Below are 14,122 nucleotides of genomic sequence, written 5' to 3'. Positions count from 1 at the left end.
CTGCCATCTCAGCCAATGAGGAGGGAGAGTCCCAGACAGCCGAGATTCGCTTGCAATATCGCTGGATTGAGATGAGGCTCAGGTGAGTATTAGGGGGTGTTGCTGCACACAGAATATTTTTTATCTTAATGCATTGAATGCATCCTTCTGCCTTTAAAACCATATTTTTACACTGCAGATTTAAAAAAAAATATATATATATATTTTCTGAAGTTCTGCTTTAAATTATAAGCAGCTGGTAAGGAAAAGCACGTGAAGTAGACTGGTTTGTTTTATTGCTGTTCTAAAGAGTGAAGACTTAAGAGGAGTCATGTGTGTGCTTGGATACCTTTTTTTTCGATACGAAGAAAAGCACATCCTTCTCCTGGCACATGGCTCTGTAGGGAGGTTGTTGCATAAAAGCAGCACAATGCTCTGCCCACCTTTAGAAAACAACCAGGCTGGGGAAGTTCTGCAGGTCACTATTATACTTTCTAAAAATGTACCCATAGAAACCGACTGCCCCACCAGCACACACTACTGGGCAAAACAGGGCTGGTCAGTGTACTCCTGTCCAAGCCCATCTTTGACTTGTGTTTGAGAATCCTTAAAAAATAAAGGATATAAAATGACATTAATACACAAGTTAAGCCAGGTAACTGCATTTCTATACTGAAAACTACTTGTGTTTTTTCCATAGTAGCACTATATAAATACAGACAGTACGCAAGCCAATATGGCAGACAAAATATAACAAATCATAAGATTGCGGTAAAAAAAAAAAAAAAAAAATTCTGTTCTTAGAAGGGAGATTTAGTTAATCTAATATTTATTTCAGCTGATCATTTTGCAGTAGAACACACGTTAGAGGATTCCTTTACGTTACCTGTAGTTTTCTTTGGCATCGTCCACAGCGATCTGCCTAAACTCCTCATACATTTTCTTGTTAAAGTGATCTCTGAGGAAAAAGGACCAAAAGCGGAACAGAGTGTTCATCTCTGGGGACTGACCAACTCCCAGTTTCTTTCTCTCTGAAAACAAAGAAAAAAAAAAAAAGATTTTAAAAAGGTACATTTATAAATTCTGTCACGCAGGGTAGTGCTGAACAGACGCAGTGAGACAGATTTACTATAAGAGTTCATAAATTTTCCCCTCTGCTGCTCTGTAAAAGCACTGACAGAATAGGCCTCTTACACATAGATGTAATACATTTACATTAGGTTTATACTCCGGGTCTCAATGACAGTAAGATTCTGAGTAAAAGGTTAGGTAAAGACTTTGTAAATGTGCATATGCATGGGTCACAATCTTCATCCTCTTCCAGCTGCCATATATGCATACTGCATGTGCGTACTGCACTCAAATGTGAAACTTTCTATTTTTATTTTTCTTCTTATCCCAGTTTTACTGATTTTTTTTGCAGCTACGTGCATTGTTCCAAAAGACAACAATGTGTTCAGATCAGTAAAAAAAAAAAACAGTGGCTAAGTGGGTTAGCACTTCCACCTAGCAGCACTAGGGTCGCTGGTTCGAATCCTAACCACGGCCCTACCTGCGTGGGTTTTCTCCGGGTACTCCAGTATCCTCCCACACTCCAAAGACATGCTAGTAGGTTAGGTGTACAGGCAGTACCCGGGTTACAAACAAGGTAGGGTCTGTAGGCAAGTCGGAACAGGTACATTTTTTAAGTGTAACTCCTACCAAAAAAAATATTTTTAAGTTTTTTGGAAAGCATAGGATAGCATAGGGTTAACACCCCTGTAATGTTTGTTTTGCTGTCTGTGCCCCTGTTCAGAAGATTTCACCTCACTTTCTGTCCCTATGACAACTGGATTTTAAACATTTTGGGTTGTTGAGGAAGCAAGAATTGGTGACAAAACTTCAGTGGAGACATCTTTTTCCTATGATAACTCTTACAGGAGTGAATTTCCCTTCCTTGGTGTAGATTTCCTCTCACTTCCTGTTGTCTCCCTCTGTAAGTCAGATGTTTGTAACCCGGGGACAGCCTGTATGTATGAATGTTACATGAAACAAGGGGTGTGATCTCGATCTCCCATCTGAGTAGTGTGCCTCCATCCCAAAATTGCATGAAAACAAGAAAAAAGGTTGCCCAGGGGACTTTAGATGAGGCTACACACTCATGAAAAATCAATGTAGTATACCATATAAAAATATTTTATTGAATATAGAAATAATAAGCACATTCAAAAAGGGACATGATGGACTGCTCAGTGGCATCAAATACATCCAATACATATGAAGTAAAAAATGTATGAAATAACAGCATGGACATGCATAATGATATGGCCATGCTGTTATTTCATACATTTTTTTTACTTCATATGTATTGGATGTATTTGATGCCACTGAGCAGTCCATCATGTCCCTTTTTGAATGTGCTTATTATTTCTATATTTATTCAATAAAATATTTTTATATGGTATACTACATTGATTTTTCATGAGTGTGTAGCCTCATCTAAAGTCCCCTGGGCAACCTTTTTTCTTGTTTTTATGTATGAATGTTAGGAACCTTAGATTGTGAGCTTCTTGAGGGCAGGGATGGATGTGAATGTATGAATGTATGTATGTATAAAGTGCTGTGTACATTGACAATGCTATAAGTACCTGTAATAAATAAATAAAATATGCCTTTTTTACTCTAGTGTGCAAGAGGCCTACAACCTGCCCTGGACCACTTTTTTAATGGTGCATTTGTTTGGAGGGAAATCTTAATTGTCAAAATCTATTGCTCTTTAGTTATTATTATTCTGAATTATTTCTACTCTAGCCACACTTCGTTTTGCCAAGAGTAGAACAGACCAGACTGGTACACCACTATTTCCTCCCTGAAAGCCGACTTAGACAGTCTAGCCACTTCCTCTGAGGACACTAGTATGCAGACAGCACAGAACAGATACTCAAAACAGAAAAGAGCCTACTGGGTCTATGGGATTACCCTGTACAGCTAGCAGATTACATTGTATAATAGTTATTAGTTCCTGTATGCAGTAAACACCTGTAATGAAAATACAGGAAAGACTACTGCTGAATGTTAGTTCCTTATCTGCCATGCGGATACAACAATCTATGGGATTACCCTGTACAGCTAGCAGATTACATTATAAATGGATTTTTGTAAAATCTTAACGTAAAATCCTTTTCTCATTGACAGACGTAGTCCTCGTTGATTAATAACAACTCTGGTTATACTGCCCTCTACAGGAGTAGGACTAGACAGGAAAGAAAACGTTCTGGCCACACCCTAGGGGCAGTCCCAGAGGGTATATCCTCTCACTTCCTGCTACAGCAAATCAGTTATGTCACAAAGCAGTGTTTAGAGAATTTAACCCAACCCAACTCAAAAACAGAGGGGCGGGTACTACGTCTGTCAATGAGCTTAAGAAAAAAGGATTTTACGGTAAGATTTTACAAAAATCCATTTTTCTCTGTGTCTCATTGACAGACGTAGTCCTCGTTGATTAATAACAACTCGGGACGTCCCAAAGCAGTACCACAAATGAGGGGGTGGGATAACAGAAATCAAAATCCAGAAGGCCCAACCGGAGCCAACCAGAAGCATCAAGGACTCATCGAGCAAAAAGATGAGACCTAAGTGAAACACCCAACAAACCCTTGAGGTAGACCAACAGTCTCCTCAGATTGCGGCCTGCAGAACCTTGTGGCCAAAAGAGGCATCTGATGATGCCATCACATCAACTTTATAAAATGTTGTAAAGGTATGAACCGACGATCAAATCATCGCCTTGAAAACCTGGATCGCTGACGCCTGATGGCGGAAGACCCAGGAGACACTAGGCGCCCGAGTAGAGTGCGCCTTAACAGGGAACGGAGGATTCCGACCCTTAATAGAATAAGCCTGTACCACCGTCTGACTGGTCCATCTAGATATGGTCGTGGCAGACACAGGCAACCCCCTTCAAGGGCTATCCGTGATCACAAAAAGTGAGTCCGTCTTACGAAAACAAGTTCGTAGTAGTCAAGTGTATCCTTCTGAACCCCATCCAAGGAGTGTAATGCAAACTCCCAAGGATGGCTAGTCTTAGGACACGGGGAAGGTAACACAATATTTTTATTCAGATGAAAACTCTGAAAACCACTTAGGAAGGAAGGATGGATCTGGAAGAAGAACCACCTTATCCCTATGAACCACCAGATATGGGGAACGACAAGATAATGCGGCCAGTTCTGACACCCTGCGTGCAGAAGTAATGGCCACCAAGAAGGCCACCTTCTGGGATAATGTAAGCAAGGGAATCTCCCTAATATCTTCAAGAGAAATTTCTGAAGAACCGACCACACTAAATTAAGATCCCAGGCGGTAAGGGTGCGCGCACTGGTGGAGCCAGATGTCGCACCCCCTGGATGAAATTCCGCACCAAGGAATGATTAGCCAAAGGTTTCTGAAAGAAAATTGCTAACGCCGAAACCTGACCCTTGATAGTGCTCAAGGACAGTTTCTGCTCAACCCCTTGTTGCAGACAGACCAAGATTCGGGTCACCGAATAGGTATGTGGGGGAAATACAAAAGATTTACACCACGCCATATAAGACTTCCATGTGCTGGAAGTCGCTTTCCTTGCTTTAACTAGAGGTAGGAATAACTGAAGCTGACACTCCCTTGTCCTTCAGTACCTGGGTCTCAATGGCCAGGCCATTAAGCCAGCGATTGTAAAGCAAGATGGAAGATCGGTCCCTGAGACCGCAAATCCTCCCTGAGAGGAAGTCTCCAAGAAGCGTCCGCGACTAGCCTCACCAGGTCGGCGTACCAGGCTCGACGAGGTCAGTCCGGAATTTCCAGAATAACTGGAATTCCCTCCACCTCTATCCTGCGAAGAAGTTCCCGCAGTGACTTGAGAGGATGGAAGGCATGCCGTAGCTGATACTGCCCCCACGGGGCGATCAGCGTTTCTGCTGCGTCCGCTAGAGGATCGCGGGTGCGAGCTACAAACTTCCGCACCTTCCTGTTGAGCCAAGGTGCCAACAGATCCACATCCGGGGTGCCCCAATGAAGGGACAGCTAGTGAAAAACCTCTGGATGAAGAGTCTATACCCCTTGATCCAGAATCTGATGGCTGAAATAATCTGCCTGCCGATTTCCCACCCCCAGAGTGAACACTGCGGGGAGATCCGGAACAAACCGTTCCGTCCAATGAAAAGAGGCTAGTCGTTTAGATGGCCACCAGGACACTCTAAGTGCCCCTTTCTTGACATAAGTCACGACCGTGGCATAGTGTGATTGGATCCGAATCGGGCTGCTCTAGAGCTGCTCGGTCCAGTAAATCAGACAAAATCTGATCGCTCTCAGTTCCGATACCCTATTGGTAACCTGGATGCTATCGGAAGGAATGACTTCCCCTGGTTGAGCATCGGAGACTTCCTGGTCCGCTCGCTCAACCGGATCCGATTGTCCAGGAAATCGGAAATTCTGATTCCATTAGAAAAAAAATCTCCTTCAGGAGAATTCGGGTCTGAGACTGGGTATACGGTACTGCCTCTAAGAAGGTCACCATCAGTCCCAGCCAATTGACGGACAGCAACATCCGAAAGGAGAAACTTTCTTGCCCAGGATGTATCCAACATTAGGCCCAGATAGTTCAGTCTCCTGGTGGGAACCAGGGATGATCTTTGGGAAAGCGAAGAAAACGCTGATGTCCTGCGATGATGGGGATACAAGGATAGGCATCCTAAATGTCTATGGACGCCAGGAACTCCCCCTGATGCAGGGAGGCCACCACTGTTCGGATGGACTCCATCTTTCCCCAAGTCCAGAATTGGACGCACCTTGCCCTCTTTCCTGGGCATTGTGAACAGGTTCAAATAGAACCCCTGAAACCGTTCAATGTTAGAAGGGACGAATCGTACCGGTGGAAGTGATCGAAACTCGATCCTGTATCCTGACCGTATGACCTCGCGAACCCCTTAGTCCGGGGTTCTGGCAAGCCATGGATCCGGAAACCGGTGAAGCCATCCCCCCACCCCAGAGATGGGTAGGGGCGCATCAGGCTGTATACTTCAGGCTTGGCTGAGCCGGACTTTTTGTTTAGCCGACCAGCGCCCTTTGAAAAACTCTCTGAAGGGGCTTTGGAGGGTCTCGCCTTATCGCCCGCCCTCGCGGAACGAACAAACTCTTTATGAGCAGAAAGGGAAGGTCCTCGTTGGTTACGAGGTCCTCTTTATCCTAACAGTCTGTGGCAAGACAGCAGGTGGTACCGTCTATCCTTTAAAGAGGGATTCCTCAAACGGATAGCGCCTAGCCATGCGTTAGGAAATAACAGGGGTTCGTTTCAAAACGACCCCATTTGGGTAAAGGAAAATCCTTCGCCCTTTTGGTAGGCTAACAAGTACCAACAAAGAATTTCAGTCTCAGCTACCTCTGCCGGTGTAACCTCAAGACTAAAGGTTTCCCGAACGGACACAACTAGTGCATCCACCACTCTTGTGCTATGGCGGAGGCAGAAACGTTCTCCTCACTGCTGAGGAGACATTACCTGAGACAACAGCCCCATAAGAGGGACCTGCAGCTGCATTGACCAGCTCCGAATCCGTATCTGAAGTATCAGATAAAAAATAGGGGTAGGCGGGGGTCGCTTCTTGACCCCCGTCCCTGACAGGCCACCTCCACCCGGGATACCAAAGACTCCAAAACTGCCGATAATGCATTAAAAACAAGTGGGGTACTGGAGGGTCCTGCGGCCACCTTGAGGGGATCAGGTGGGGATCCCTATGCGGCAGGGTCAATGATTATACAAGACATTTGCCAGCGACAAAAAATGACAAAGTAAAAAACTTTTTTTTTTTTTTGTATCCCCCAGTCGCAACAGCGCCCCTCAGTGTTACCTGCCTTTTTGGACCCCACAGAGAGAGAGAGAGAGAGAGAGAGAGAGAGAGGGGGAGAGAGAGAGAGAGAGAGAGAGAGAGAGACCCCAAGGCTCATCCCTGATGCACAGAAGTTTTCATCAGCTTGCTCAGTGCTGTCCTGTTACAGACAGGAAGTCTTTGGCCCTTTTTCCTGGGTAAAGGAGGCGGCTCCGCCCCTTAACACGCCTTCCGGCGCCTCCCCCTGGCTCCACGAGGTGTTTGGTCACCTCAAACATGGCCGCCCCCATGCTGGAGACACGAGGCTACGCCAATATGGCGGCCTCGTGTGCTCTGCAAGACAATGGCGGCGGCCTGTTAGGATAGCGGCGGCTTAGCAGCGGCCTGCGGGATGCTGTATTCGGCCTAGCGGCCTGCGGGAGTGCATCGGCCCCCCAAACTTCACCCTGGATGGTGATCAGCCTGGCCGGCGGTACCGGACCCTGGCGGGCCGCATGCAGTCCGTGGGCCGTCGGAAGGCAGCCTGCCCTTGCTGGAGGAATGCGATCTGGACTGCAGTTATACATGCATAGACATCGCCCTGTGAACACCTCTGACAGGTAGGATACCTTATGCTACCACAGTAATATTCTAGTACTGCCACTGACTTCAGTCATCTTTACAGTTTTGAAATGACATTAGATTGTCAGCTCCCAAACCAAGCCTCCTGGTTTCTTGTTCACAAAAATCACACTCAAATAGGGGGATCTGTGACATGTTATAGGATAGAGGGGAGACCCATCCTTACCATTTCAGAGAGGGGCCCGCATTCACCACAAACCCGTCAGGCTTTCTAAGAAAAAAAATCTGCCAGGACCGAAGATCCTAGCAAGGCATCTAGGTCCTTACTCCTAACTAGACAGAAAAAAACTGATTTGCTGTAGCAGGAAGTGAGAGGATATACCCTCTGGGACTGCCCCTAGGGTGTGGCCACAACGTTTTCTTTCCTGTCTAGTCCTACTCCTGTAGAGGGCAGTATAACCCGAGTTGTTATTAATCAACGAGGACTACGTCTGTCAATGAGCGACAGAGAAATAATAGTTATTAGTTTCTGTATGCAAACACCTGTAATGAAAAATACAGGAAAGACTACTGCTGAATGTTAGTTCCTTATCTGTCATGCGGATCCAACAACCTTATGATTTTTTCAGTGACTGACCTGGGACAAGTTTGTAGATTAAGAGTGATCAACTTCATAAAAACTTCACTGGCTACATGCTTGTCACGGAAGACTTAGAACAAATTTTAAAGTGACTTTGCTTCAGATATAAAAAAGCAGGCCCCTGCACACACTTGCAGAATTCTTCAAAGCACTGTGCTCATAGGAAGATCGCTAGCTAACAAAGCTGGTGTGCAGGCACTTCCATGTGACAGTACTTTAAACCTGCAGCAGTTTTGTTTTGTTAAACATATTTAGTGGGGGAGAAGATGGAGACAGCCTAGTTACAAGCATTTATAGAAGGTTAGCATTTGTATCTCCCACATTGCTACAAGCAACCCTTTTTTACCCTTTATATGCCAAATAAACCCATATCCCATTGCTTCAATTGCTTCTTTAGTAAAGCTGGGTATACACGTATAAAAATTCCTGCAATCCTGGACAAATTTCAGCAAATGTGTACTCCTCTTTGTTCCACAGAAGCCAGTTTGCTGACCGGCTTGTGACAAACAGTCCTGTTGGAAAACCAGCATTCGATCAGAACATGTAGCCAATGCTATATAAGTATTGTTTATTCAGAATGGGAGGGGGGAGGTGTCAGAATACAATAGTGCAGCAGGGGAGTTCCCTGCCTCCATATTGCTTGTGTGGATGGGGTAATCCCCCCCCCCCCCTTCTTAAACCCACTGGTACGTTTAACCCAACTTAAAGTGGAACTTTAGTCAGAAAATGAAGTACTGCTAGATAACTTCAGACTGGCTCCTTTTGCAGGCATAGCTATGGAAAACATTAAAAATAAGTCGCTACACTGTTTCAAATCAAGTAATACACTGTTTTACCCTGCTCTGCACAGGCTCAGTTGCTCTCTATTTTTAGGCACTGCCGAGTTTGTAGAGACCGATCTGCTGATAGCTTTAAAAGCGGAACTAAACCCTCCTGTCCTTTACAGCCAAGGAAGCTGCTTCTGTTTGATCTGCAACTGCAATGGTGCTGCACATGTGATCAGTTAGGATACAAGCCATTTGATGGCTTGACAGTTTGGTTGAGGACATAAGCAAATGTGACAGTTAGCAATCCTGGCATTCCAAGAATGTAATGGTTTTTTGAAACTGTTAAACTGATATTAAAGTCCAAGTAGGCAGCGTTGAGTGATAAGTATAATCCAAATCAGTCCCAATCAGATAGGTAGATTCCTTCACCAAGAAAGTGAATACTGAAACCACACGTCACCCGAATCTGTGTGTAATGAGAGGCTGCTTACCAGACCTCCAAAGCTGGACATAACGCAGCAGGCTGGACATAACGCTGGTATGCTCTCAAGCCGCGGCGGCCAACAGATGATCTACTTGATTTTACTGCCTTATTTTATCACCTGTTATTGAGTATATTTTTATAATATAAGTATATCCTGCTTGCATACGGGGCTTCACTATGTCTGGATCTTTTATGTCTCACGGTACTCTACACCCTTGAATGCTGATTATCAATCATTGCTTGGGAGCTGTGTGTGAGGAATTACCTATCAGTTTGGGAGTCACCGTGAAGCAGCCGGTTGTCTTTGTGTCCTTCCATCTGGGTTCATTACATGCTCCAAAGCTTTGAAGTCTGGTAAGCAGCCTCACTTTCCGTCACCAAGCAGTATTCACTTTCTTGGTGACGGAATCTACCTATCAGATTGGGACTGATTCGGATTATACTCATCACTCAGCGCTGCCTACTTGGACTTTTATTCACTTTTTCTGCCATCAACAGAATTTAGCTAGCTGCTTGAGAGATTTTATGTCTATGCTACAGTGCGGGGGGGGGGGATCACTGCACTGCTCTAATCACTGCACTTACGGTGCAGACTATGGCAATGCTTTGTAGCAATCAAAAAACAAAAAATAGAATATTCCATTTTGAATATGCAATAGCACTGGAAAATCTCTATAGCAATTAAAATAAAAAAAACGTAAACCGAGCACTAAGTTATAGCTCTAGCATCAGCATCCCTGGAGGAAGGAAGTCTACACTACATGACACATACAGCTGACCTGTGAAAACCGGAACATAGAACTCAGGCAAAAATGTAAATGCTGCTCAATGTAACTGCAGCCAAACATTATTGGATTCTTTACACAGAAGTCACATTTTCTGGAACTTCCAAAGTTATCCCCCTTGGCTCTGGTTAAAGTTGCGTCATTATTTTTTGTTATCATATTTGGTAGAGGGTTGAGTGAGGACATACTTATTTATATCCCCTCTGTCCTACCTCGATGCCCAAAAAAATCTCTCTATTCCAAGTTAGAAAACACATATTTACCATTTAGGCACCGTCGCCGATATTTGTGGTACACTTGCTGCGTAAATCCATTCTCCTTCAACAGTTCATGAGAAGGATGTTGAAACTTGGGTAAAGAATGAGGGGTGCACCCAAAGCTTCCGACAAGTGGGGTGCCTTCTGAAGGAGAAGCATTAGAACTGCTGCAAACAAAAAGTCACACAACGTGAGTCAGCAGTACACATCACAATGGAAAGTAAGATACGAAAGTCATCAATTTGCACATTTTCACTGCATTGAAACCGTTTATGAACACACAGTAACTGATGTGGCCTGATCCTAAAGATAATCTGTACTGGAACAAACATGACTTGCCACTGACGACCACCTCCTGAAAATGCTAGTTTTCTGGCTGTTGGTCTCTGGTTTCATAACTTTTGGGTCACTGAACTGAAACAAACATGCAGCAAGTAAAGGCTAAAGTCAGAGCTCTCATCTCAATCTCCATACTTGTTTGAAATCAGTGATTTGCACTTCTTGCAAAAAAATGGGATTTTGGCTTACCGCAAAATCCATTTCTCTGATGTTTATCGAAGGACACAGCTCCTGGTATTCATAACCATTGGGTTATACTGCCCTCTACAGGAGTAGAACACAAACAGAATAAAAATTCTGGCTACACCCATGGGCAGTGCCAGGGAGTATACTCCCTCTCTGCTATAGACACTCAGTTTTGTAACAAGCAGTATCAGGAGAATAATAACTCCACAGAGGGGTGGGTGCTGTGTCCGTCAATGAAGATCAGAGAAATTAATTTTATGGTAAGTCAAAAATCCCATTTTCTCTTTCGTTCATTGATGGACACAGCTCCTGGTATTCATAACCACTGGGATGCCCCAAAGCAGTGTTAAACATGAGGGGTGGGAACAACCAAAAAATTCCCCAAGGCTAAACATTAGCCAACCATTCAACAGGGGCTCAACCAAACAACCGGAGCCCACCTGAAAAAAAGAAACAACACTCCCTCAAAGAGGATCAGGTCCTCTTAAACAGTAGCCTGCAAACCTTGCGACCAAAGGAAGCATCCGCAGATGCCAACACATCCACTTTATGAAACTTTGTAAAAGTGTGCAACCAGGTGGCCGCCTTGCAAACCTGCATTCACGGACGCCTGATGATGGAAGGCCCAGGAGGCACTAAGCGCCCTATTAGAGTGCGCCTTGACAGGGAAAGTAGGAACCTGACCCCTGATGGAATACGCCTGAACTACCGTCTATCTGATCCATCTGGAAATGGTCGCAGAGGAAGCGGACAACTCTTTGCAAGGTCCATCCGTGATCACAAAAAAAAAAAAAAAGTCATGTTTAGGCCTGGTACACAAGGAAGGCAACACAAGGTCTTCATTCAAATGAAAATCAGAGAGACAACCTTTGGAAGGAACGACAGACAGGGGCGAGGAACCACCAGGTAAGGTGGACAGGATAACGCCGCCAGTTCCGACACCCTGCACACAGAAGTGATAGCCACTAAAAAGGCCACCTTCTGGGACAAAGAAGCAGGGGAATCTCCAGAATGTTTTCAAAAGGAGGCTTCTGCAGAACTGAAAGCACCAAATTAAGATCCCAAGGCGTCAACAGAGCCCGCACTGGAGGAACCAAATGTTGGACACCCTGAAAAAAGGAACGCACCAGGGAGTGTGTGGCCAAAGGTCATTGGAAGACGACTGCCAAAGCCAACACCTGTCCCTTTATGGTACTCCAGGCCAATTTCTGTTCAATCCCCCATTGAAGGAAGGTTAAGATCCGAGCCACAGAGAAGGAGCGAGGAGGAACACCAAGAAACTCACACCATGCAATGTAAGTCTTTCACATACAATGTTAGATCTTCCTAGAAGATTCCCTAGCTTTCAACAGAGTGGAATTCACTGACTCAGATAAACCCCTACCCCTATAACTTCTGCACCTGGCGTTCAACAGCCAAGCTGTCAAAAATAGTGACTGTAAAGCAGGATGGAAGATCAGTCTTTGGGACAGAAGATCCTCTACCTCGGGTGTGCCCCATCAGAGAGACACCTGATGAAAACACCTCCGGATGAAAGGACCACTCCCTGTGGTCCAAAGCCTGCCAACTGAAAAAATCTGCCAGTTTTCCAACCCGAAAATGTGTACGGCAGAGAGGGCTGGAACGAACCGTTCTGCCCACCATAGAATACTGGCTACCTCCAGAGCCGCCAGGACACTGCTTGTGCCCCCTTGATGATTGACATAAGCCACGGCCGTGGCATTTTCACATTAAATGTGCACTGCACAACCCTGAAGACGATCCGTCCAATGATCCAGACACAGTCTGATCACTCAGAGTTCCAAGACATTGCTCCGTAGTATGGACTCTTCCAGCGTCCAGATCCCGTGCAGAATGCTTGCCAAGGACGCCTTCCTAGCCGGACAGGCTGGCATCAATGGTGACCACTGTCCAATACGAGGGGTTGAAATTATTTTATCAGCTGAAGCGCCGGAGAATGAAGCCACCATATCAAGGTGGGGGGTGTCATGGCGCTCTTCTAATATCCCAAGATGGTACAAGGAATGTGGGTGGATGGGAGGGGGGGGGGGGGGACAAAGTTTGGTACTGTAGGGAAAGCTATAGTACGCGGCAGCCGGCTGAAGCGTGGAGAAGCCCTGAGAGATGCAAGAAAGGAGAGAGCGGCGCCAGACGAAGGAGCACGGATACTCTGAACGCGTGCAACCCCTATTTTTCTCCTGCCAGGAAGTGATGTCATCAGGGATCAGAAGTCGGCAGCCGGAGCCCTGTTGTGCATGCTCCGCCGCGGCCAGTGACAACTAGCAGCCCCACAGCGGCTCGGCTATACCTCTGGAACCTCACCACCTTCTCCTATGACCACTATCCTGGAAGAGGAAGATGGATGACCCTAACAGTCTTTGTGTACCGGTCTCACCCAACCTCGGACAGTGAGTCACCAATTTTAACAGTGTTAAATAAACTTGTACTATACTAAGCTGGCGCCGCTCTCTCCTTTCTTGCATCTTCTACCATATCAAGGACTCCCTCGTTCCCCGACTCAGCCGGAACGGATTTTCCAGAGACTGGAGAGACTTGTACCATTTGGTCAGAATCTCGGTAGACGACCATCTGTTGGACAGTAGGAGACGAATTGCAGCCTGCAATTTCTGGAGTCTATCCAAAGGAAGGAGCACTCTGGCTAAGGCTGAGTCCAGAGTCTGGCCCAGATAGTCCAGCTTTGCGGACAGAACCAGAGCAGACTTCTAAAAGTTCAGAATCCAGCCGAGCTCCCGCAGAGTTCACATTGTGATTTCCAGGTTGTCCACCAGAGCAGAGGAAGACTCTGCTCGCAGAAGGAGATCGTCCAAATAGCCCAGTGCCGTGATCCCCCATTGGCATAGCAAGGCTAGTACTTTTGTAAAGACCTGAGGAGCAGAGGCGAGAACAAAGGGTAATGCCACAAACTGATAATGCTCCTCTCTCAGAGCAAAGCGGAGAAAACGCTGGTGACTGGCACATATTGGAATAAAAAGATAGGCACCCTTGATAGCGATAGAGGAAATCCCCCTGACGCAGGGATGCCACCAACATTCAAATTTACTTCATTCTAAACTTTAGTTCCCGCACAAAGCAGTTTAGCGCCTTAAGGTCCAGGATTGGACGCACTTCGCCTTCCTTCCTGGGGACTGTGAACAGGTTTGAGTTAAAACCCTGAAAACGTTGCGAAGTTGGAACCGGGACAATCACCCCTTGAAGGAACAGGCCCTGTAAGCAGTCTGGGGACAGGCACAAGTTGGAAGGAAAAAACCTTGCCGGGGGACGAGA

The 14,122-nt window shown here is 45.7% G+C and overlaps 1 protein-coding gene across 1 annotated transcript in view; it reads right to left on the bottom strand.

Annotated features, from left to right (window-relative positions):
* The window catches only part of LARP1B (La ribonucleoprotein 1B), an 87,920-nt gene that overhangs the window by 17,657 nt on the left and 56,141 nt on the right, over positions 1-14,122 (bottom strand). Inside the window, exons 15-16 of the mRNA XM_082266707.1 lie at positions 10,319-10,479; positions 866-1,010 (exon numbers count right to left, since the gene is read on the bottom strand). Of these exons, the coding sequence (XP_082122833.1) occupies positions 866-1,010; positions 10,319-10,479 (306 nt within the window). The remainder of the gene's footprint in view (positions 1-865; positions 1,011-10,318; positions 10,480-14,122) is intronic.

The sequence above is a fragment of the Pelophylax lessonae genome (genome assembly GCF_965119305.1).
Source record: "Pelophylax lessonae genome assembly, chromosome: 1".
In the NCBI taxonomy this organism is placed as follows: Eukaryota; Metazoa; Chordata; class Amphibia; order Anura; family Ranidae; genus Pelophylax; species Pelophylax lessonae.
Note: the sequence above shows the minus strand (reverse complement) of the source record. Positions and strands in the feature narration are given on the sequence as shown.